This window comes from Pelobates fuscus, chromosome 4, assembly GCF_036172605.1.
Source record: "Pelobates fuscus isolate aPelFus1 chromosome 4, aPelFus1.pri, whole genome shotgun sequence".
Classification (NCBI taxonomy): Eukaryota; Metazoa; Chordata; class Amphibia; order Anura; family Pelobatidae; genus Pelobates; species Pelobates fuscus.
In genome coordinates, this window is record NC_086320.1 from 332,118,809 (window position 1) to 332,143,335 (window position 24,527).

At 39.7% G+C, this 24,527-nt stretch overlaps 1 protein-coding gene across 1 annotated transcript in view; it reads right to left on the reverse strand.

Annotated features, from left to right (window-relative positions):
- SCIN (scinderin) overlaps positions 1–18,322 on the reverse strand; it is a 97,561-nt gene extending 79,239 nt beyond the window's left edge. The window contains exons 1-3 of the mRNA XM_063452415.1: positions 18,034–18,322; positions 9,150–9,304; positions 7,996–8,157 (exon numbers count right to left, since the gene is read on the reverse strand). Of these exons, the coding sequence (XP_063308485.1) occupies positions 7,996–8,157; positions 9,150–9,304; positions 18,034–18,226 (510 nt within the window). The 5' untranslated portion in view covers positions 18,227–18,322. The remainder of the gene's footprint in view (positions 1–7,995; positions 8,158–9,149; positions 9,305–18,033) is intronic.
- Between the last annotated feature and the right edge of the window lie 6,205 nt (positions 18,323–24,527).

Below are 24,527 nucleotides of genomic sequence, written 5' to 3' on the forward strand. Positions count from 1 at the left end.
GTGTGCTTTCTCTATGCTGACTGCCAAGAGCAAAGTAGAGAGTTTATAACAACGATTGACAAGGAACTAAGATGAAGGCACCCAGTTGCATGATAAAGAGATAAGGGTTTCTACCACTAACCTTATTTTTCACACTTTACAAACACTTGTTTCTAAAATATAGGATTATGTAAATCGCATATTGTACAATCCTCAGAAGTGACGGTTTTCCTTTGTTACTCCAGGCACCATAAGCACCCAAGTCTTTCCAATGCAGTACAGTGAAAAGTCTTTGCAAGACATGCGATCTGAGCAATTGCCTGCATCTTCAGTTAAACAAGGAAGTAATAGGACCGCTTGTGTGATTTACAGCTTGGGTGGTGTAATAAGGTTAATTTATAAAAGTTTCACAGTCTTCACCTATAATGCACTTCAGCAAGGCAAAGTGCTTTAGGGGTCTGGCATGTCCCTTTAATTCTGTGAATAAAATACATCTTGTTGCCTGCATGCACAGCATGTTGGGGGCAGAGGATCAATGGCAGCACCTCGTTCCAAATCCTCAACTCAGTCTATCATCTGGGACACACTTTACAAGCCAGCAAGGCCTAAAGCAGCAGGAAAAGGAACTTAACATGTATAGCTTGGAGGAAAGACGAGACCGGGAGGATATGATTGAAACATTTAAATACATAAAGGGAATTAACACAGTAAAGGAGGAGAGTATATAAAATAAGAAAAACTACCACAACAAGAGGGCATAGTCTTAAATTAGAGGGGCAAAGGTTTAAAAATGATATCAGGAAGTATTACTTTACTGAGAGGGTAGTGGATGCATGGAATAGCCTTCCAGCTGAAGTGGTAACGGGTTAACAGAGTAAAGGAGTTTAAGCATGCATGGGATAGGCATAAGGCTATCCTAACTATAAGATAAGGCCAGAGACTAATGAAAGTATTTGAAAAATTGGGCAGTCTAGACGGGCCGAATGGTTCTTATCTGCCGTCACATTCTAAGTTTCTATATTTCTAATGACAACACTGAAGGAGGATTGGGTTGCAGGGTGAAATTGTTTTTTCCTTTCCTTTTTTTTTTAGCAAAGTAATTCAATCATAAAACTATGTTTTAGTGAAACACTGGTTTTGGTTGTAAGAATTGTCAATGGAGACAGAATACAATGTATACTATTATTGACATATATTTCTATTTACCTTGAAAATGTGGACTAGATGACTTAATTCAGAATAAACTACAACACCTAAGGACCTGATCTAATTAATAGAAAGTATTACCAGGAATTAATAAAATGACTGAATGTCAAGTATTTCCTGGAGAGTCCATTCAACACAATACATTTACAAGGTTACTTATGAAAACATTAAGAACTATTCAATATTAGCAGCTACTATTCTTTCGAATGAAAATGCAGAGATGTTGGTCTTTTCAGATAATGAGGGATAGTATTATACTAGAAGGTTATTTCACAATACCATATCACAATGATGGGTATTGTAACCACATTTCAATATGAATTATGCAGAGTGTTCCGTTTGTAGAGACGGATTAGTGTCAGAAATGCATATATTACATCCTCATTGTCAATGACTTACATTCGCATTTCATATTCATAACTTCCTTAGTATGGTATTTAAACAAGATTATTTCTTAACCCCTTGACTGCCACATGTTTCCGTTAAAATAATAAGCAATACATGTGGAGGTACAGCTAGCATGTAAGCTGTTGTAGATAGGTACAAAAAATACTATTATGTACATTTGCAGAGTTTAATTAAAGTTGTTCACCCTTTACAGAAATGTTGGAGAGACAAAATCTAACAGAGATTATCTCGGTTATCTTTTGCATTATTTTGGACAGGTTTTTTCCACTTACAGGACAACAATACGAAAAAAAAATTATCAAGTGCCCTGTTTATGGATCTTTGCAAGAATCTGCTGGTATCCCTTGAAATACAGCTATCAAAAAGTGCCACCTGAATATACAAATACTAACTTAAAATGTGAATTTTTACCACATATTGTAGGAACAGTTAGCTGGCATCAACCACGGAAATTCAGGTTGCTATTTGATTCTAAGAATTAGCTCTGCAGAGTGCCCAGTAGTCTTCATCATCCACAGGTTGCTAAAATGCAGCCCTGTACATATGAACCATTTGAACTCTTGTACAGTTTATATATACACTGCTCAAAAAAAGGGAACAACACAATGTAACTCCAAGTCAATCACACTTCTGTGAAAACAAACTCCATAATATATATATATATATATATATATATATATATATATATATATATATATATATATACACACACACACATTTAAACTTGCTATATTGGTCACATAGGAGTAGATTGCAACTCTCGTAGAGAATTTTGTTCTATTTCCATTTAGATTCAGCTTTCCCTTGAACCCTCTCTGCTCCAATGAACTAAAATTATAAAGTTAAGCTCACCTTCAATACAGCGTGTCCTGGTCTTGCCACTGACAATGATCCAACTTATGCTGAGATTACCCAGATGGATCTTGGCCAGTCAATGCCACAGAGTAACACCGATGTGGGGTACTGCACCAAAAGGATTGTTCTCATAGAGAAACATTACAATACTATTCTAAGGTAAGACTTCCCTGTGATTGTAAATACTGTAAGGAAGTACTTCTGCCTACTATTTGAGGGGCACTGACTGACAAATGTAAGCATTGTTATTTCTCAGAAACAGCAATGCTTACAGCAGTCAGCCTGCAGGAGCTGCATCTAGGCACCAAGGCTACTATATTAAATGGAAATCTAAATAACATATTAGAATCTAGAGCCTAATCCACAATGAATGCATCTCACAACAGCACAATAAAGGTCCAAAGATTCTGCTCCATCAAATAAGGTCCTTCAAGCTTTTTCACTTCTTGACTGCTTCTTTGCCCTTATATTTTCTTTTGCTTGAGCACATATTTTGTCATGGGGGCTCTAATTAATGAGTGTTCCTATTACTCCCCAAACTAGGAACCATCAGTAGTAAATATATAGTGAGGTCTGATTCTCTCTCCTGATTAATATACTCTGATTTGTGCGCATGAACAATTGATCAATTGCTGTAATGATATATTTGAGTTAATTATGAAATGCACTAATATTTATATATTATTCTCATTTAGATGTATATCGACTTTGTAATATGGAAGACATTTTCTACTAAGTTCACAAATAATCTACGTTTTTTTTCTTGCTATTTTGAAGATGCTGTATTGAATAAAGTAACACATTTTGGAATGTTTAACTTTTTCAATAAGGACCATAGAAGGGGCAAAATAATGGAAACTTGAAGTAGAGGCGGCAAAAAACATTTCAGAGTAAATAAGTCTAATTCTGTCTGATAGTAAATTATCATTCAAGCCTCAAGGCTTAAGATTATGTATTACAACATTATTGTCAACAGTGTTAAATGTCATTTCACTATCTGGGAAAATAGATCCAATAAGTTCACCCCATTCCAATGATCACTGAATATTGTTGCAAATTTCTCTCTAAACTACTTAGAGAAAGTATTGAACGCCTTTACCCGAATGACACACACTATGGAAAGTCTGATATCACTGTGCAGAATGAATTCTCAGGTCATTCTATTCAGCAGGTAAACACATTGACTCATTGCAACCTATCCCCACTCATGCTCCTGTGATTTCATTAAACATGTGCCTTATCCCTGAAATTCCCTTTCTTACTGTCTGAAAGTTAAATAATTAATAATAAAGTGTTCCTTAGATAGCCTTTAAAATGAGTGTTAATAAAATGCTGACTTTTCAAAAAGAGTGCAGTACCAATACATACTTGTTGCTAGAGGCAGCAGTGGTACAGTGCAGGGCACATTGATGTAATCAGGCATCTTTATAGTGTGAGGGTACAGCTGCGTGCCCCTGGCTTTAGTGGACAGCGAAGATGTCTGTAGTGGATTGTAACTCTGAAATTCATAGGATGTACAGCCCACAACAACATCTTAAATAGAGGAACCATAAACATTAAATCCCCTCAACTCTGGGCCCCCTAAGACAGACACAGTAGATGTGACATTTAAAACTCTGCTGTTACAAATACACTGAAATCACACTGCGCTCCTATGACCACTACTCCATTTCTGCGTTGCTCAAATTAAACACAACATTTTAAAGGTCTGTTTATACAGTGATGTCTTAAATAGATGTCAAACTCTTAATAATTTCCAAAAACCCTTTGCATAAGTTAGCATGCTTAGTTTTCGTTTTTTTTGTAAAACTACCCGTTTAACCCCTTAAGGACACATGACATGTGTAACATGTCATGATTCCCTTTTATTCCAGAGGTTTGGTCATTAAGGGGTTAAAGTCAACAATATCCAAAAATGAACACAAAAACCAAGGCAACATTAGGGGTAAAAAAGATATCTATTTTAATGTATTTTATAGACAAATGACAGCTGGCTCTAGGTGGGAGTTGAGTGCTTAACACAAAGGTAGATGTTGACTTGGACCTTTATAACTACTGTTTTGGTGCTCTTGGGCAAACACAACATGCCATCCTACGTATCCATAAAACTGTTTATAGCAATCCCTCTACTGTCACAGGTACCTAAAAAAATAGAGTTATTTTTTTAATAAATAATGTGGTCAAACAAAACTGGTCTGGCCTGGTCTGTTAACAGAAGCTCCTTTTATTATGCTGCTATGCAAAGCAACAGGTAAAACTAGCTAATCAAAACCAAGGTGTGGCATAGCTAATAATAACCAATTGACAACTTAATAATACTTTCTATTGAGCCTTTCACTTTGTAGCATTTTTAAAATACCAAATAAAAAATAGCACAAAACCCCAAACAAACAAAAACAGAATGCATTGAGTTTCTCAAGAGATACAAAATTAAGCCTTTCCCCGAACACGAGACAACCCTGATAACACACGACACGGAAGACTCCCACACCACACACTACCAACAACACGTCCTGCCGACGGACCCAGACGGGCCATGACTACACATGAACGTACAACATAAACCCCACTACCTCGACGTAGCACCCCCGTCAGGGGAAAACAACTGACTGACAGACTAAATCGCTCCACTTAAGAAACAAGAAGGGAGGCAACACAAACAGGCCTCGCTATTTTTCCGATCCATCCCACATTAACCAGAAACTCCACTGAGAAACTGACGCAATCTAAGCAGTCGATTCAGAACCATAGCATATACTACACAATGCCACATGATACTATCAGAAAGTCAGGCCGCACCCAACCACTGCACAGACTCATGTAAGGAAACCTTTACAGGCCATACTTAGCCTATACGTAAACACTACGATACCAAAACACTCCAACTGGACCAAGACCTAACGTTACACCAGGCGACATAAACGCACGGCAAGAACCCAGCTTTACAGGCAACGCACCCTCATTAAGAAGTCACGTGGAACTGGCCAACTACGCTACTCCACACGGGAAACGAGAAGGAAAACATCATCAGCACACCACGTTGTCACCCCCACACAACTCACACGTGCCAGCAATTTACACGACATACCACGCAAACTCGTACATCAAACCACGACCTAATACACACACTAAGCGCTGAAACAAGATCACACAATGCCTACCTAACTTTGGCCTCTGCGTAGGCACATGGGTAACTATTGATATGAAACAGACTGAGCCTCTGCGTAGGAACTGACATGCCAAATTTACAAGCCCGCTAAATGTCTGCTCATATACTGTAAACGAAATAAAAACCATTTAACACAAAATTAAGCCTTCCTCTCAAACTCCCACTACTCCTGGGCGGCAGTAATAACTATAGTACACGTCAGCCCCAATATATACAATAAAAAACAAAGAAAAAGTTACTTGCGCCCTATCCCAAATCCCTATGTCCAGTTTAAATAACTGGAGGTTTTTAGTATCACTCCAATGGCCATTAAAGTGTAAGATCACCTGTCGCATCAAGGCAAAGCTGTCAGGAAAGTTGTCCTACACTAACAGTTCACCTTGTTTCTCCTCTCTTTGGACTCATTACTGAAATCTGACCTAGGCGTAACAATAACTTGTCTAGCCGGCTATCGATCATGGCATTTTTTATTGGAATATGATTATTTGTTATTGTTCTCGGACAAACCACTTTGCTTATGGAAATAAACTACAACCTCTACTCAAGACAAAATCAATCTACAACCAGTAATTGTTGATTTAATATGCCTCAACTGAATATATTCCTTCTCTAACTTGCAACAACCTCTACTACATTGTTTGTTACAAAAACACAGAAATGTGAATTTAACGCCTTTAAACTGTTGCTGCCTGAAATTCTATGCTCTGTCTCTAAAAGTTGTATAACAACAAGTTGTTTAGGACAACAGTTTTAAGAATTAGTCCAACCTCCCATTATAAACAAGAACCAAAGTACCCAGGTTCATTCACAACATAGTTTTACTCTTGGTAATAGCCATTATTAAGAATTGTAGATTATGCTAGCTTTAGTGTACCTATAATCTTAATTGTATTAATGACAGGAGGCGAGTATTTGCTTAAGTAAAGAAAGTCTTAAGCAAATACGAAGCCTCCTGTCATGTTATAAAATTAGTAGAGCATTCACTATTATAAAATGTCGGAACACCAAAGGATTACACAAATGAAGAAAGGGGCCGCACTCAATTCCAATTGACACCAGGTGCACTGGAGCAGGACCAGCAATCCCACAACGCTCAGGCAAACAGGAGAATGGTCTCCAGGCACACAGGGTGTGCAAACCAAAGGCAGATTTATTGGGTCAAAAAAAATGTGACAGAGCAGCAACATTTCGACCTGCTACGAGGGTGCTTTGTCAAGCTAAATGTATATTAAATGAGAAAGGTCAGAGCAATCTTTATTATATCTTTCAGTGTTTTTAAGCATCATTGTATCTCTGAAAAGGTTTTAAACTTTATAAAAACATAGGTTAAACAGGAACATATCAATAGGGTTGTAACATTAAAAGTTTAAATACCTACCATTTGTTATATTGTCATTGTGGACTACAACATCTAGGTGGAATCGAGAGGAGGTTACACAAGAGATTTGCCAAGTACAATGCATTATGTACTGACATGCAATATATTTGCAAGGTGCTCTGCACACACAGCAGATCTGTACTTTCTGATACAACCCCTACTGATTCAGTGGATTAAAGGCTACCTAAAGCCCCCAACCAGTGGTATTGATTGAGTATACAGCTACACTGAATGCAAGTGACACTTCTATAATTGCTGCATTCTAAGCATTGTAGGAGGTAGTGAGTGTTACTTTGTGGCAATCTTCAGAGAGATAGATCTCTATTCTATACTTTGACAAGTTATGCAGTAAAAGATACGCCTTACCACCTCAAGGCAAACTGATTTTTCAAAACTGTAGTGGACGTCACATTCACTTTAAGGCTTTCTGTTCCTTTTGAACAAATCTCTCTAAATTTAAAATCAAATTCCAAAGGTGTCACGGAGTAGTACAAATAGAAAGGAGTTTTATTTAAGACCAGGAGAACAAAATTATATACAACCACAGTTCGGTGTTTAGCCTTAATCTTTCTATATATAAACTTAAGCAAATAGAACTTGTGAGATCATAAAAGTCATTACGAGTAAGTGCCCGATAAGTATAAAATAAATAAATAAAATCTTCTCCTATTCTCCTCCTTACAATAATCAGTGCTAGGATAAGATATGTTCATTATAAGCCAGAAGTAGTATCCTCTGTTCCTCGGTAGTCATTCGGCTGCAATTAGAAGAAGCTCAGCACCACATAGAACCCATAAAAGAAAAACCATTGCAAAATGGTTTGTCCAATTACCAGGGAATGGCGCCAAATACACTTGCCATCATAGTCATAAAGTGTCCTGTAGTGCTTGTGATTTTTGGAGTAACCCTTTAATTTTGTAGGCAGAAAAAAAAGTGTCATTCAGTGACAACAACTAAATATACTTTATTAGAGGTGTAAATAGAAAAATGGATTACTTACAGCTCCCAGATCAACGATGAAACAATCCCCACTGTTGAAGCTTGCCCAGCTAAGCGGGACTTCGGTAGCCCTGATCACTCTTCTTCCTTTGATGTGAAGCAGTCTCTCTGCACTAAGGTCATTGGTCACTACATGCTGAAACCCGGATGCGACACCACCAGCCTACATTGATACAAAATGAGTGCAATTAATATATAAAAATAAATGGATAGGCTGGGATACTGATAGAATAGAATGTGCTTTAAGCTCACATTTCAGTAACAGAATCATATATAGGATAAAATAATGTGTTATCAAACAGTAGTGCTAAGAAGTACATAGTACCAACTTATACAAAATGGGTACCTATGCCAAAACTAGACTATAATATAGTGAGTGTCAGAATTAGCCCGTAATAACTAGTAATACATGCATAGTGACATCGGAAATAAACTGTAATATATTGATGATAAGATATTTAGTCTTTAATAGCTAGTAACAGATGAGTAGTGATGTCAAAATTAGATTCTAATAAAATGATGACGGCAAGCTAAACCATAATAAAGCTTTGCAAATGACTAATGATGTCATCAATACTAATAAAGAACATTTGTTTAAGTTTTAGAGTTACACAAATCAATGCATGAATAAAGAGAAAGTCTATTAGCTGTTCATTGACTTACATAACCAATATATATATATATATATATATATATATACAGACAACATTAAAACCACCTGCCATGTTTTTCAGGAAGTTGAGCTACAGTAGCTCTTCTATGTGATCAGACTAGACAGGGTAGTCTTCGCTCCCTATGTGCATCAATGCGCCTTGGGCACCCATGTCCATGATGGAGGTTCACTGGTGGTCGTTCCTTGCACCACTTGTGGTAGGTGCTGACCACTGAATACCAGGAACACTCCCACAAGACGTGCCCTTTTAGGAGATGCTCTGACCCACTTGTCTAGATGTCACTATTTGGCCCTTGTCAAAGTCACTCAGATCTTTTCACTTGCCCATTTTTCCTGCTTCCAACGCAGGCAATTCAAGAACTGACTGTTCACCTGCTGCCTAACATATCCCATCCCTTAACAGGTATCATTTAACAATATAATCAATGTTATCAACGTTATTCACTTCATCTGTCAGTGGCTTTAACATCGTGAAAATGTACCTTGTATTTAAGTCCACCTTTGAAGTAACCAACAAAAGCACTAGACTCATATCCTTGGATTTCTCTGTACTGGACAGGTTTTCCTCCAAGGTAGTCATCCAGCTGCACTGAGAATATGGCTGCCGATGTGCTCTCATCTTGAGAACACTCCTTCCCTAAGAAGAAAACATAACACAAGTTATTTTAAATAATGACCTGTTCAGTTTCATATTAGTTTTATAAACCCTCTTCCTCCCTTAAACAGGCCACAAAATATATGCGGAAGCAGTTGTTTAAAAGTCATTCATCCATTTTATTAAGTCACAAAAGAACTTGCGATTTGATATTACTAATTTATGCCACGGAATTTAGGCAAATAAGCTTTCAACTTGTAAAAAAGGGATGGTTCCCCTTTAATGATTTTTTTTGTTTTTGTGTAACTGGGAGATTTCACTAAGCATTTTAGAAATCGGTTGCAAAGTTAGTAATAATTTGCTGCAATTACAACACAGGCACCTCTACCACATATCTGTGTAAGAGATGTAAAGATCAACTAGACATGAAATACTTCTGTTCTGTAAAAAAACATGGTTAACTACCAAATGTTCGAAAGATATAAACTGGTATCAGCAGGAAATATCTGAATGCATTTATTTTGCAAACTGTTTTCCTATTTACCAAATACTAAAAAAGGTCAAGCTCTTAAAAAATGCTCACCTCATTTGTGAGGCAAATGATCTACTAAAAGGATATGTTACCGTATATATCAGGGCTCCTCAAACTCAGGCCCCCGAGATGTTGCTGAACTACAACTCCCATGATTCTCTGGCTATCTATGTAATTCAAAGAATCATGGCAGTTGTAGTTTAGCAACATCTAGGGGGCCGGAGTTTGAGGACCCCTGCCGTATGTCATTAAAATAATATGCTAAGGTAATCAAAATGACATGAGTATTTATTGCAGGTGATGAGTAAGCATGTTTGAGAAACTTGTTTAACTGTCACTATATGGTACTTAGGTCCCCCCCACCCTCAGGGCCCCCCACCCGCTGGGCTGAAGGGGTGACCTCCTCCCCATATGACGTCAGCTCCCGAGTGGAGCCGAATGCGCATGCGCGGTAAGAGCCGCGCGCGCATTCAATCCGCCCATTGGAAAGCATTACTCAATGCTTTCCTATGGACGTTCTGCGTGCTCAATGCGATTTTCGCATTCAGCGTCGCGGAAGTGCCTCTAGCGGCTGTCAGGAAGACAGCCACTAGAGGCTGTATTAACCCTGCAATGTAAACATCTTTTACATCTTTACATGTTTACATCTGAAGGGTTAAAACCTGGGGGACTAGGCACCCAGGCCACTTAATTGAGCTGAATTGGTCTGGGTGACTATACTGGTCCTTTAATATTACATGTTAAGCAAAAATGAGCTGTAGTGGTTATGTTATCTAGAAGTCTGGCCCCCTTCCTGGCTTAATGTAAAACTATTTAGGAATGGTGGATGGCCACCACATTGATAATGTAAAATCATCAATGAATGGTGGAGATTGGTTGAGGGTGCTTCGGTATCTGAGCCAAGCACACACAGCCAGTTAACGCCATCAAGGCTTGACAAAAGTGACATTTCTAGAATGGATGTGCTAAATCTAAGTTAACAATGCGACCAAAGAGGTAGTTGGGTAAGAGTCCCAGTTTATGTCAAATCATTCCTAAACAGTTTGCTGTTAAACTGGGTTGTTACTGTAAGGCACTAGTTGCTACTGCTTAGAGTGTGTCTTTACAGAGGTATTACCTCCCATGAAACAAATGTGAATGTCACTAACAGCCAGAGGGAAAGTAGATAAAAAAAAAACACACCTTGTCATTGCAAGGAATTCTATTTACTAAGCAGCACACAAACAGCTTGCTGAATATAAGAAAAGTAGCTGCATCAAAAATAAAGATACGTGGGACTTAATGAGCTAAATTTTGTTTTGAATTATTATTTTAATACAAGTATATGCATAGTATTCTCCTTAAAAAAAATATGTACAAGAAACTCTCGTCTCACTATAACATTTTTATACTGTATATGCAAGACGTAACCATATATATTTAGAACACGTGGTAAAAAGGAGCCGTATTTGTTGGGTAAACAAATTCTTCTGGCACCTAGGTGACTCTTTTTTTTTTTTTTTTTATTCTTTATTTTTACTGTGCATGAAATAAGTCGCATGTCAACCATGCCACAACAACAATTGCAAACAGTTTAAAAACACGTAGTCGTTCACTGTTGTACAGCATTTAGATTAAGCGCACAATTTTTTAAATTAGTAATACAGGCTAGGTACAAGCTAGGTAACTACTATTGTCATAATAAGTTGCTTTGTCAATTAGTAACTGTAGCTTAAAAGTTATATTTAAATTGAGTGACATCGCTTTAGTATCTAAACATTTCCTGACTGTGCTATGGAAAACTAAAACGTGTGTACAATTGCTTATATAGAATCAGTTGCTTAGCTAGAGCGCTTATACAAGTAAGGAGGAACAACCGGATAATGGCACGCTTCACAGGCATTAAAGGGAAACTCCAGTGCCAGGAAAACGATCCGTTTTCCTGGCACTGGAGGGTCCCTCTCCCTCCCACCCCCCAATCCCCAGTTGCTGAAGGGGTGAAAACCCCTTCAGTGACTTACCAGGGGCAGCGACAGGTCCCATGTCGCTGCTTCCTCCTCCCCCGCCGCTCCTCCTTCTACTTACGTCGGCCGGTGGGCGAGACTGATCTCGCCCGCCGGCCGAGGAGACCTAATGCGCATGCGCGGCAATGCCGCGCATGCGCATTAGCGCACCCCATAGGAAAGCATTGAAAATGAATTTCAATGCTTCCCTATGGGGAATAGAGCGACGCTGGAGGTCCTCACACAGCGTGAGGACGTCCAGCGACGCTCTAGCACAGAAAACCTGTGCTATGAAGCAGGAAGTCCCTCTAGTGGCTGTCTAATAGACAGCCACTAGGGGAGGACTTAACCCTGCAAGGTAATTATTGCAGTTTAAAAAAAACTGCAATAATTACACTTGCAGGGTTAAGGGTAGTGGGAGTTGGCACCCAGACCACTCCAATGAGCCGAAGTGGTCTGGGTGCCTGGAGTGTCCCTTTAAGTGCGGCCTTATCACAAGATGGCTTCCGTGTATGCTATGGCACTACTTGTTCTAGGTTACTTAGATGGCTAGCACACATTCCCCCCACACTCCTCCTGGAAATATACGCTATACAGTGTCTATTATTCATTTTAGTGGAGGGTGAGATGGAAAAGTGGGATAAAATGCAGTGGGTATGGTGCACTCAGCCGTCAATGCGTAATTTCGGGCGTAGTCCACTGATTTTGCAGGTCCAACGCTTGTCGTGGAGTCCAGGAACAGGCGTCACGTTAACAAGGTTATTTAAGCATGTCATAAAGCATGTTTGACAGGCATGTGTCGTAGGGTTATCCCAAAATAAGGCTGATGCCACAGGTATTATGAGGTGCAGTCTCTGAGTTCTTTGTCTGGGGTGTCAGCCCACTCCGGTACTTGGTAAGTGCCTCTTGTGCCCCAGTGGTGCAGTGGCATCTTCCTGTGCAGCTTCGGTGGCTTGTGACGGTTATTACGGTGGCGCAGGTCTGGGCTGGTAGGGAAGATTGTTTCCGGTTTGTTCCCGCTCTGTATTCCTCCCATTTCTCCCTGCTTGATGCCCCTGGACTGTACCTTTGTCTTGTGTAGTCCGCCTGCATGGTCTTGGTGGTCTGATGGTGCTGAGTGAGCGCACATGGCTGGTGTGCGGCGGCCATCTTAGGAATGTTGCCTGGTAATTATTTCACTCCCGGACAGTTGTTGTAGGCCCAGCTTGATGTGACTTGGTGCCCTTGCAGACCGGGATAACCCCCCCGGTCCAGAGGGGGGGGGGGAGTGTGACGCCGGACAGAGACCCGGGAGAGCGGCTGTCTCATCCCGGCTCAAGCTCCAGCTAGCTCTGGGTCCTTGCCGGAGTGCCGTCGGTGCCGGGTGAGGTCTGGAGCGGTATCACCGCGTTCCCCAGTGGCTGGGGATCAGCTGAGCCCCCAATGTAGCCGATTAGCCCCGTTGCTCGGGCCCCGGAGCGGGAGCTCAGACGAAACACGTCTGATCCCGTCGGCGGTCAGGCCCCGCCCCCACCTAGGTGACTCTTTTATATCATCCTTTACCATCTGTTGTGGCTGTACACACAGTCTTTCCAATATCAAAATCGCTTTATTATGTTTTATTTCTGCATTTTTGGATGCAAACATATTTTTCTTGTGTTTTTCCATTGCTGTTTGCCTATTTGAAATCAGTTTTTTGGTGCATCTAAAATAATCTCTACTAGCCCATATAACATTTAGAAAATAGGAAGTATCTCATAATCTAAAAAAAAAAAAGAACCTAGCATGAAACACTTTTGTATGGTTCTAACAGAGCAGGAAGTGCAGGTACGTCAACTGATCTAGTTCCTGCTAATTAATTTATTTCATGCATCACATGCTTGTATTTCAGAATTTATTACACAGTATAATAAATAAGAAAAAAAGGCAGCTGGATTATGTCAGAAGATAATTTTAAAAAATAAAACTCATTCAAAATGACTTGAGATTACTTAAATATATGTTTATCCCCAGTTTACACACTAGAGTTTATTTACTAATGTCTGAATGCCCCATGTCCAGATTTGCAAAAATAATCCAGATCCATCCGGGGCATTAAGATCTTAAAACCCAAACATTGTTTACACTGTTTAACAATGTTCGTATTGCCCAATACTGTTTTCGAGTGTGCCTGAATTTTGTCCAGATATCAGGCTTTCCAAACGTGACCAAACTGCTGACATCCGGATCTAAATACTGAAAATACGGACCCACATTTAAAAAATCTGACCTCTATTTAAAAGCGTTGACATATTTGCCCGATCGCAGAGCAAGCATGTAGAGACAGATGGATAAAAACACCTTGCCAGGGTTAAGTGTGTGGCTTCTAGTATATACACTATACAGAACCAGTGCCAATATACATGCTAACTGTCCTCCCTTAGTATAACATAGACCCCACCTGCTGCCCTTGGATGAGGGTGGGGTAGACATTTGCATGTTCCCTCTCCAAATCTTATTAATTACACAAATTAAATTACAATTAAAATGCTATAGGGGGCTGTATAGTTTAACCATGGATAGCCATACATCACAGAAGGCCCTGTTATGCTACATTATAATTGCCAACCTCCTAAAGATAAATTAAACAACAATAGGTGAAGTGGTCCCTGAGACAGTTGTGATGCTTAAAAGCCCAGAGTTTGACAATGCTAAAGTACACAGCTTTATTTTGGTATTGATGAATGCGTAACTAAAATATTCATGAGGGGAAATGGCTCCTTTTAAGAGTTTAAGAGGAACCAGTTTTCTTCTAAAGAGCATTAAATTCTCAGGGGGACCACAAAACAGATTTTTCATTCTAGTTGAAATATGGCTGGTATATATTTTTACACATTTTCTTACAGAAATAATTTTACTCCTAGTATAGCACTACCCGAGCATTTCATCTATACATAAATTACTGATAAGCATTATAATTAAATCTGTTAGACTAAAATAAAAGTGAACTCATGTCAACTTTCATATTTCATATACCGTAATTCAGAAAAAAAGGAAATTGGGGGGAAAACCCGGAACATGCATTCTCAGCAATGGTGCTGCCGTAGAGATAAAAATATATACAATATATATGCCCCTTTGGAGGTAACCACAGTAAAGTATAGCTTTGAGGAGGTTCTGAATAGTAATGTCAATTTAATTATGATTTTCATTTGATATAGAGCAAATACGTATATGATATGCATTGTATGTGTGTCAAAGCACTTTAATTGTTTAGTTTTGATACTGCATTCTTTTGTAGTGTCTTTTTTTGTCACCTTAGTTATGCATTATATATGTTCACAATACTCTTAGGGCAGATTACTTAAGTACACTTTTGCCCCGTTTCCACTGAGCGGTACGGTTCGGGTCGGTCTGGTACGCTATTTTGAGTGTTTCCATTATGAAAGTGGCCCATACAACCGAACCAAACCACACCATTCCTGGGCCCCCTTCAGATGTAGGTCCATAGGAAATGGTACGGTGCGGTTAGGGCGGAGCTACTGGGATCACACTATACAATCCATTGATTGGCGGACCGGAAAACGTCAATGCTCACAACAAATGACACCCTAGGCATTTGGTCTAAACCCTGCATGCCCCTGGCAGTCCGACTTGCAGTGGAAACGCTCACCTGAATAGGCTGGACCATTCTAACCCTTCCGAACTGTACCGACCGGAACCAAACCGCACAGTGGAAATGAGGCATTTGACTCATTTAGCACTATCACTCTTTGACTTGTCTCCCACATTGGAATTAGCGAATGACCCACCGATATTGGGGTACTGTGAAGTAGTGGTGGGCTTGACATGAAACGGCCATATGGTGGAACAGCATCTTTGTTTGCTGAGATAGGTGATTTTAAGTAGTCTTATCAAATTTCAAACTGAACTTTCACATTTTACACGAACATACCCTGAACTGAAAATATAATTGAATGTACATTTTTTTTAATTTTGGCCTAAAATTTAAAAATCATTTTAAATTCACATAGCATTCTCCCAATTTACACATACCTATTAACTCTATTAGCAAATTAAACAATTACGTTGAAGACATTTGATAAACTGGTTTTACTTGTTTCAATTACTGCCACAAAGTTGAATGGGAAGTATTTGAAGTGAATAAAGTTATTCATCTACAGAATGGTCATATAAAATGGCATGTGACTAAATACATTCGTATTGTACTCAATATAACTACACAGTTCGTGCAAATGAAATGCATGTTTTATTTAACTTTTTGCAATGACAAACATTACTATAAGGTTATTTGTATTGTGGTTATTTGAGGAAATTTCTTCAAGCTGGGACATTTAATAATATATTTTTTTTAATAACCACAAATAGAATGAGGAAATTGCATACAGACAAAATATGTTAAGCATTTTACCAGATAACTACCAGTAGCACAACATTCCGAGATAGTTAGCATTGAGAATGGGTGGTGAAATTAAAAAGTTAGTTCAAAATATAAAAAAAAAAAAAAAAACGGCCATTTTGATATTGTCACAAAGGGGCGGAACCAGCGCCGGCGGACCCGTGCGGGGCTGGAAATAAGGTGAGTTTTAAACTTTTAAGGTGGGGCTAAGGGGGGAGGGGCAAGCCACCTAAATGGTGGGTTTAGCACTATAGGGTCAGGAATACATGGTTGTGTTCCTGACCCTATAGTGTTCCTTTAAATTATTTGTGTATGTGATATAAATAGTGAATTGGGGGGAACTCTAGTCTACAGACATTCTTTTACAGCACAATGTCATTGTATCCTATGCCTTTGGTAGGCATTTCATTGATCTTTTCATTTATACATCCGACCTAATGGGGCATATTTACTAAACACCGAACTATCATCATCATTACAAGAAAGCTGCAAAATTCGGGCCAACATCTCAAGTATGAAAAAAGGTTCTAAGCTTTTTCTAGCTTGGCAGATTGGACCACATTTTAAACTTCTGCATTTTTCTTCTGAACTCTCTACAATACACTATACATAAAAGAAACCATATTTTGAAATAAAATAAGTCTGTGCCAGGAATGTATTACAAATATAGAACATATTTTATATATATAGCAAAATACTTTATAAAACGAAATTGTCGATTTGCAGTTAAAAAGATATCTCACAATCATATCTAACCCTTCCAGATTTTTAACTTAATAAAACCACATTCCGTTTTTAGAATTAAATTTGGCGTGTTTCCAGACTCAAGATAAGTCCCTAAGTCTGCTTTGAGTTTGGCACCCGTTAGACTCTGTTATTTACAAAGATCCATGAATGTGATGTCCAGTGACTTAGTCATACTGCAGTTGCAGTTGTTTTTTAATGTTACCTAACTTCCACCGAGTATAAAAAATGAATGTTTTTCATTGTACCTTAAACTTGAAATCAGTAATGATTCTAACGTCTGTCAGGTCGAATCGAGAAAACATGGCTATAAAATATAACATGACCAAAGTTTATTTTATTTTTGTACTATGCAGACATACTGTCATCAGTTCTGTGAGAAATGTCTGAACAGCAGATATTTTTTTCCTTTACAAAGTAAATATAAATTATACAATGTTGTAGTGTCTGTACTTAAAAACAATGTTTGTTTCACGAGTGTTGACATGTCTTTAAAAAAAGAAAGTAATGCAAGTAATCACCACGCCTTTCTGTTGTAAGTAACATCTGTGTAGGTGACGTCCTAACATACTAAGAGAAATGAAGGTGTACTGCTTACACCATAAGTGCTATTTTTCACTGAGTTGGTGATCTTGTATGTGAAAGTGCACATTATGAGGACATTGCACATATGCACTTTGAGAGTGCACTTAACAAGGAGATTACACATTTGCACTTTGAGAGTTATCACTGTGAAATATATATATATATATATTTTTGTTTTAAAGACACAGCACACCTTTTTCATTTTGTGTTTTTACTGAGTGTTTGTTTTTTGGGTTTGGGTACTTTAAAGGTGCAGATTTATAGCTAGCAGTAATATTATTATTTTTTTTAATTTAAGCTGCTTTTTTCATTTGTTATACTGAGATTTTACTGTTCTACTGAAACAAATGAAATACACACACACACACACACTATAATAATAATAAGATAGAAGAATTAAGTACAAGCTTTCTGAATTCCATATGTGTCTCCAAGCAGCTTTTGACAACTGTATGCTTGCTAAGGATTCTGGGAGTTTTACTTTGCTACTATAAACATATCTCAGTCATCCACACGCCACTCACAGCAAGCAAAAGAAATACATAGTTACCCAGCCAGTAGTGGAGATCGTAGAAGGAGTTGTTATTTTTAATTATGGTGTTCAGCACAATGTATGCATCTCCTACATAGAAGTTGCCATGCAGATTTTCTGGCACAGGTGCCAAGTCCATCTTCTCAATTCTCCAGATCTGAAGTCCAGTTTTCTTGCCAGCATCGGCAAACTCTTTGTGGTAAAGAACCATTGCTGCCTTCTTTGTGTGGATAATATTTTCCTGCAGATTCACTACAAGCTGTGTTCAGATTAGAAGCACAACTTGCAAAGACTAAGCAGGGCTTTTATGGTTTTGAGCAGGAAAGGGGAGTGTTAGGGAGGGAGGTGTGTCTGCAGTAATATACAGTATCTTCAGTCCATTCCATGTCAACCAGTTTATAACTCACAATGAATTGCATTCATTCTATTTTTAGAGTGATGTTTGCTTTATAAAACTGCAACATTTACACCCATTTCTATGGTGAGGCACAGAATTTGCACATGCTTTGAGCATTACTAAAAAAAAAAAAAAAAAGAAAATGTGAATATTACCTTACTACAGTTCTAACAAATTCATTTCAAACTGAAGCAGACATTCATATAGTGAAAATCTGATATATATTTTTTTTATAACCGTCGAGAAAGTGGTGTATTACAAAATACTTAAAAAGCTTGGCGTAGTGAGTTTTCATTTCCTAAATTCAATATATCCTGCATTGCACAATATGTCTGTGCTAGATTAATAATGAAACAGTCATTAACATAAGTGGCAATGTTTATTTTTGCAGATTCAGGGTCTATGCATCACATCCAGTACATTAACATGTATTTAGTGCTTGGATTGTCCAGTTTATTAAATCTGAATTTGCGCATTAAAGAAGCAATGTTACAAATTACATAATTTACAGTGTTATTTCTCAATATTATAATGGACTTGGGGCTAACAATGGAACGTTGCCTTTCAGATCATTCATGGTCTCCTGCTTGGGCCAATCCCACTGGCTACACCCTTGAGGCTGCCATCAGAAATTGCAGGGACCCCTTACAACCTTTTTTGCAGAGCCTCAATCACAGACACTGTCATACGTGCCTCCAGATATAAACACAAAGAACATATATACACATTATACATACATTTTTAAACAATTTACATACATATACACAAATACACACTAACAGATACACATTACCACATTCACAGAAATATGCTTTTGCAGACACACACACACACACTACCAAACGCAAAGATTATTACCAGAGGCATGACTAGAAATCACTGGGCCCTGGTGAAATAATTGCCATAATCCCCCCCACCCATGAGCCTCATTACCCTCCCCAGACGTCTCATTCCCTCTCCCACAGTCCATCCATGTGTCCTCCCTATCCCCTCCATGTGTCTCATTCCCCTAGCTCCTCTCGTCCATGTGTCTTACTTCCCCCTCAACACCTCCATGTGTCTCATCCCACATCCAGCCCCTCCATGTTTCTCATTCCCCACCCAGTCACTTCATGTGTCTTATTTCTCCCTTCATGTGTCTCATTCCCATCCTCCCAGCCCATCCATATGTCTAATTTCTTACCCGCAGCCCCTTCATGTGTCTCATTCCCCCCCAGCATCTCCATGTGTCTCATTTGCCCCCATTCAGCCCCTCCATGTTGTCAGGATTACAGAATGATCCAGCACGTAGAATTGTGTAACACAGAGGACTGATAGGTAACGTATACCGGACCTTAGAATGACCCGACTAACGTACCAAAGAATAGTCAGGAATAGCCGAGGTCAAGGGAAACAGAAAGAGACACAACATTAAGGAAAAGCCAGAAGTCAGGGATGCCAGAAAACAGGGAAGTAAAAAACAATGCCAAAGTCAAATAACCAGAATACCAGAATCAATAACGCACTCTTGGACAACCACAAGGGAAACCACGACAGGGCACTGGGCAGGATGAGAACTGGGCCTAAATACCCCTCCTCTAGGTCTGATAGGCTGTAACCAGCCTTTGACCCCAAAGGTAGTTACCAGGTTTCCATTTGCATTATTGCTGCTCAGCATTAACCCTTCTGTGGATTTGGTTGCTGCTCGACACAACTTTTCCTGTGTGGACAGTAAATGTCATTAACCACATTTTTATAAGCGGATGAAAACGTGACATTACCCCCCTCCTGAAGAATGCCCACCGGGCGGGCAGGACCAGGCTTGAGAGGAAATTTGGCGTGAAAATAGCAAATCTTGCCACCAGCATGTATATCAGATGCCGGAACCCAAGAACGATCGGCTGGTCCATATCCTTTCCAATCCACCAAGTACTGTAAAGTGCCCCAAGAAAACCTGGAATCAATTATGGAGGTGACCTCATACTCTTCCTGTCCAGAAACAACTAAGGGAGGAGGAGGGACACTTGAGACAGTATATTTATTGCAAACAAGAGGTTTGAGCAAGGACACATGAAAGGTATTAGGAATTTTCAAGGAGGCTGGAAGGGCCAGAGAGTATGCAACAGGATTGATCCTACAAAGGACATGAAAAGGTCCAAGGAACCTAGGAGCAAATTTCATGCTAGGGACTTTGAGCCTGATGATACGAGAAGATAACCAAACCCTCTCACCCACTAGGTAAACAGGGTTGGCACCTCGACGTGTATCAGCAAAATGCTTGAAACGGTCAGCAGCAGTACCCAGAGCAGATTGAACTTTAACCCAGGTATCACGTATGGAAGCCAGACGATCATCCAAAGCAGGAATAGCCGTGTCAGAAAAAACAGCCGGTAGGACAGTAGGATGCCGGCCATTAACAAAAAATGGACTATGGCCAGAGGAGTCATGGTCAGCATTGTTCCTAGCAAATTCGGCCCATGGTAATAATTCAGACCAATTGTCTTGAGTGCTATTAGCGAGAAGAGGAAAGCGATATACGGTCCAGAAGGTTACTTTTTGGACTTCTTGGATTTGGTGGTACTAGCAGGAGAGGAGGTCATAGCTTGTAGGGCCTTTTCAAATACTTGCAAGTCCTCCTTCCGGACTAGAGTCCCATTAGAGGCGTAGGTACAGCCAGAAGGGTTCCTCGACAGGACTTGTAGTGGTTGTGGTGCTCGCCTTCTTAGAAGCAGAATCTTTAGTAGAAATAGAGATCTCAGGTTTTTTAGTAACAGATTCCTGCACGACCTCTGGAGCAACAACTGCAGAAGGCTGAGGATTGGTCAGAGTGGTCAAGCAAGGACAGGCAACATGTTGGCAGACAGGTCTCATAGGATATGCAAGAGTAGTACCCAGACGGAGAACCTGAGGCATAGATGGTCGAATGGGACAAAATGATATAAAATGTCCAATGCAGCCCTCCTTCTCGCCCTTTCTTGAGATGACTGACGGAATGTAACCCGTCCAGTCTCCATGGGCTCCTCGGCCTCCCTGCCAGATGTATACGATGTTTCATGTGCTTCGGGAGACTTGGGAGCGGTAGGGTTAGCTGTAATCATAGGCGTGCGCAGCCTATTGCATTAGGGTGTGCACCCTAAAGCACAAACACACGACGCATGTGTATGTGTGTGTATATATATATATATATATATATATATACACACACACACACACACACACACACTGCTGTGTGTGCTGTTAGTGTGCTGTGTGTAAGGGTGCTGCTGCGTGTGTGTATGTGTGAGGGTGCTGTTAGTGAGATATGTGTGTGAGGGTGCTGGTAGTGTGCTATGTGGGTGAGGGTGTTTGTGAGGGTGCTGTTTGGGTGTGAGGGTGTGTGTGTTTGTTAGGGTCCTGTTAGTGTGCTGTGTGTGTGAGGGTGCTGTTTGTGTGATGTGTGTGTGATGGTGCTGTTTGTGTGATGTGTGTGGGTGTCGTGTATTTGTGAGGGTGCTGTTAGTGTGCTGTGTGTGAGGGTGTTGTGTGTTTGTGAGAGTGTGGTTAGTGTACTGTGTGTGTGAGCGTGCTGTGTGTGGGTGCTGTATGTGTACTGTATGTGTGTGGGTGCTGTGTGTGTGCTGTTTGTGTGAGGGTGCTGTATTTCTGTAGGTGCTGTTTGTGTGTGGGTGCTGTATGTGTGTGTGTTCTGTATGTTTGGAGGGACTGTGGAGGTGGGGGCAGATTAGTAAATATCCGTACCTTCGTACCTTACATAGTTACATAGTTAGATAGCTGAAAAGAGACTTGCGTCCATCAAGTTCAGCCTTCCTCACATTTGTTTTTTGCTGTTGATCCAAAAGGCAAAAAAAAAAAAACCCAGTTTGAAGCACAATTATGCAACAAGCTAGGACAAAAAATTCCTTCTTGACCCCAGAATGGCAGTCAGATTTATCCTTGAATCAAGCAGTTATTACCCTACATTGAAAGATTATATCCTTGAATATTCTGTCTTTGCAAGTATGCATCTAGTAGCTGTTTGAACATCTGTATGGACTCTGATAAAACCACTTCTTCAGGCAGAGAATTAGTAAAAAAAACCTTTCCTTTGCCTTAGACGAAATCTTCTTTCTTCCAGTCTAAACGCATGGCCTCGTGTCCTATGTAAAGTCCGGTTTGTGAATAGATTTCCACACAATGGTTTGTATTGGCCCCGAATATATTTGTATAATGTTATCATATCCCCTCTCAGGCGACATTTTTCTAAACTAAATAGGTTTAAATTTGTTAACCTTTCTTCATAGTTGATATGTTCCATTCCTTTTATTAATTTTGTAGCCCGCCTCTGCACTTTTTCTAGTGCCATGATATCCTTCTTTAGAACAGGTGCCCAAAATTGCACAGCATATTCAATATGTGGTCTTACCAGTGATTTATAGAGAGGCAAAATGATATTCTCGTCCCGAGAATGAATGCCCTTTTTCATGCATGACAATACCTTACTGGCCTTGGCCACTGCTGATTGACATTGCACATTGTTGCATAGTTTGTTGTCTATAACAATTCCCAAGTCCTTTTCGTGTGTTGTTATCCCTAATTCACTTCCATTAAGGGTATACGTTGCTTGTGTATTCTTTATGCCGAAGTGCATAACTTTGCATTTTTCAACATTAAATTTCATCTGCCATTTGAGTGCCCAGTCCTCCAGTCTATCTAAATCCTTCTGCAGCAAAGTAATATCTTGCTCACATTGTATTATTTTACAAAGTTTTGTGTCATCTGCAAACACTGAAACATGACTTTCAATGCTGTCTTCAAGATCATTTATAAAAATGTTAAATAGAAGGGGTCCCAGAACAGACCCCTGAGGGACACCACTTACCACCTCTGTCCAGCTTGAAAATTTACCATTAACAACAACTCTTTGTATTCTGTTTTTAAGCCAATGTTCTACCCAAGAACAAGCATTTTCATCGAGACCGATTTCCTTGAGTTTGAACACTAATCTTTTGTGTGGAACTGTATCAAATGCCTTGGCAAAATCCAAATAGATCACATCCACTGCAACACCCTGATCTATACTTCTACTTACTTCTTCGTAGAACGCAATCAATTTAGTTTGACATGACCTGTGCTTCATAAAACCGTGCTGATTTTTGCTGATAACCATATTTTTCTCAAGGAATTCTTGAATATTATCCCTTAATAACCTTTCAAATATTTTACCAGCCACAGAAGTTAAGCTCACAGGTCTATAATTTCCAGGCAAGGATTTTGAACCCTTTTTGAATATAGGAACCACATCTGCCTTCCTCCAATCCTCCGGAACACTTCCTGAAAGAAAAGAATCTTGAAAGATTAAAAACAGAGGTTCACTTATTTCTACACTTAGTTCCTTAAGTACACGTGGATGGATACAGTCAGGCCCTGGAGCTTTGTTTATATTAACTTTCTTTAGTAGGGAGGGGGGATCCTTGCTGCCATGTGCCATCCCTGGTGGTCCAGTGGAGAGTTAACTCTAGCCTGCGGGGCTAGAGTTAACTCTCGCGAGATCTGAGCGTTGCCACGGCAACGCTAAGATATCGCGAGAGGAGCCTGGCGGAGCTGCTGTCTGGAGTTCCCCGGGTCCTCTCCTGCCTCCCTCCATGCTGCTGTGGGCCGGTGAGGTAGATCTTTGATCTCCCCGCCGGCCCATGGAGGCTTAGAGCAGAGCCGGCACTCAGATAGCGCCGGTTCTGTGTGATCCGACAGGGGAGAATAAAGTCCTGGGGAATAAAGTGTGTGAACTCTCCCAAGATTTCTCCCCCCCCCCCCAAAAAAAAATAAATAAATAATATACACTCCAATGTGTGTGTGTATATATATATATATAAATAAAGATGATTTAGGCACTCACCCTTAAGGAACTTTCAGTTATCTTGCCTTAGGTGCTACCAACGTCAGGAACATGTAGCCAAAGATGAAATAGGAGCACTCAAAAGGACTTTTTCCGTGTATTTAATGTGGTAAGAAAGTTTACAACAAAGTGTAACGCATCAAGTAAATCGACGTTTCGACCCCTAAGGGTCTTTTTCAAGATCCAGAAACACACACATTCAGACACACACACTCATACATTCACAGACACACATTCACATACACTGACACACACTCATACATT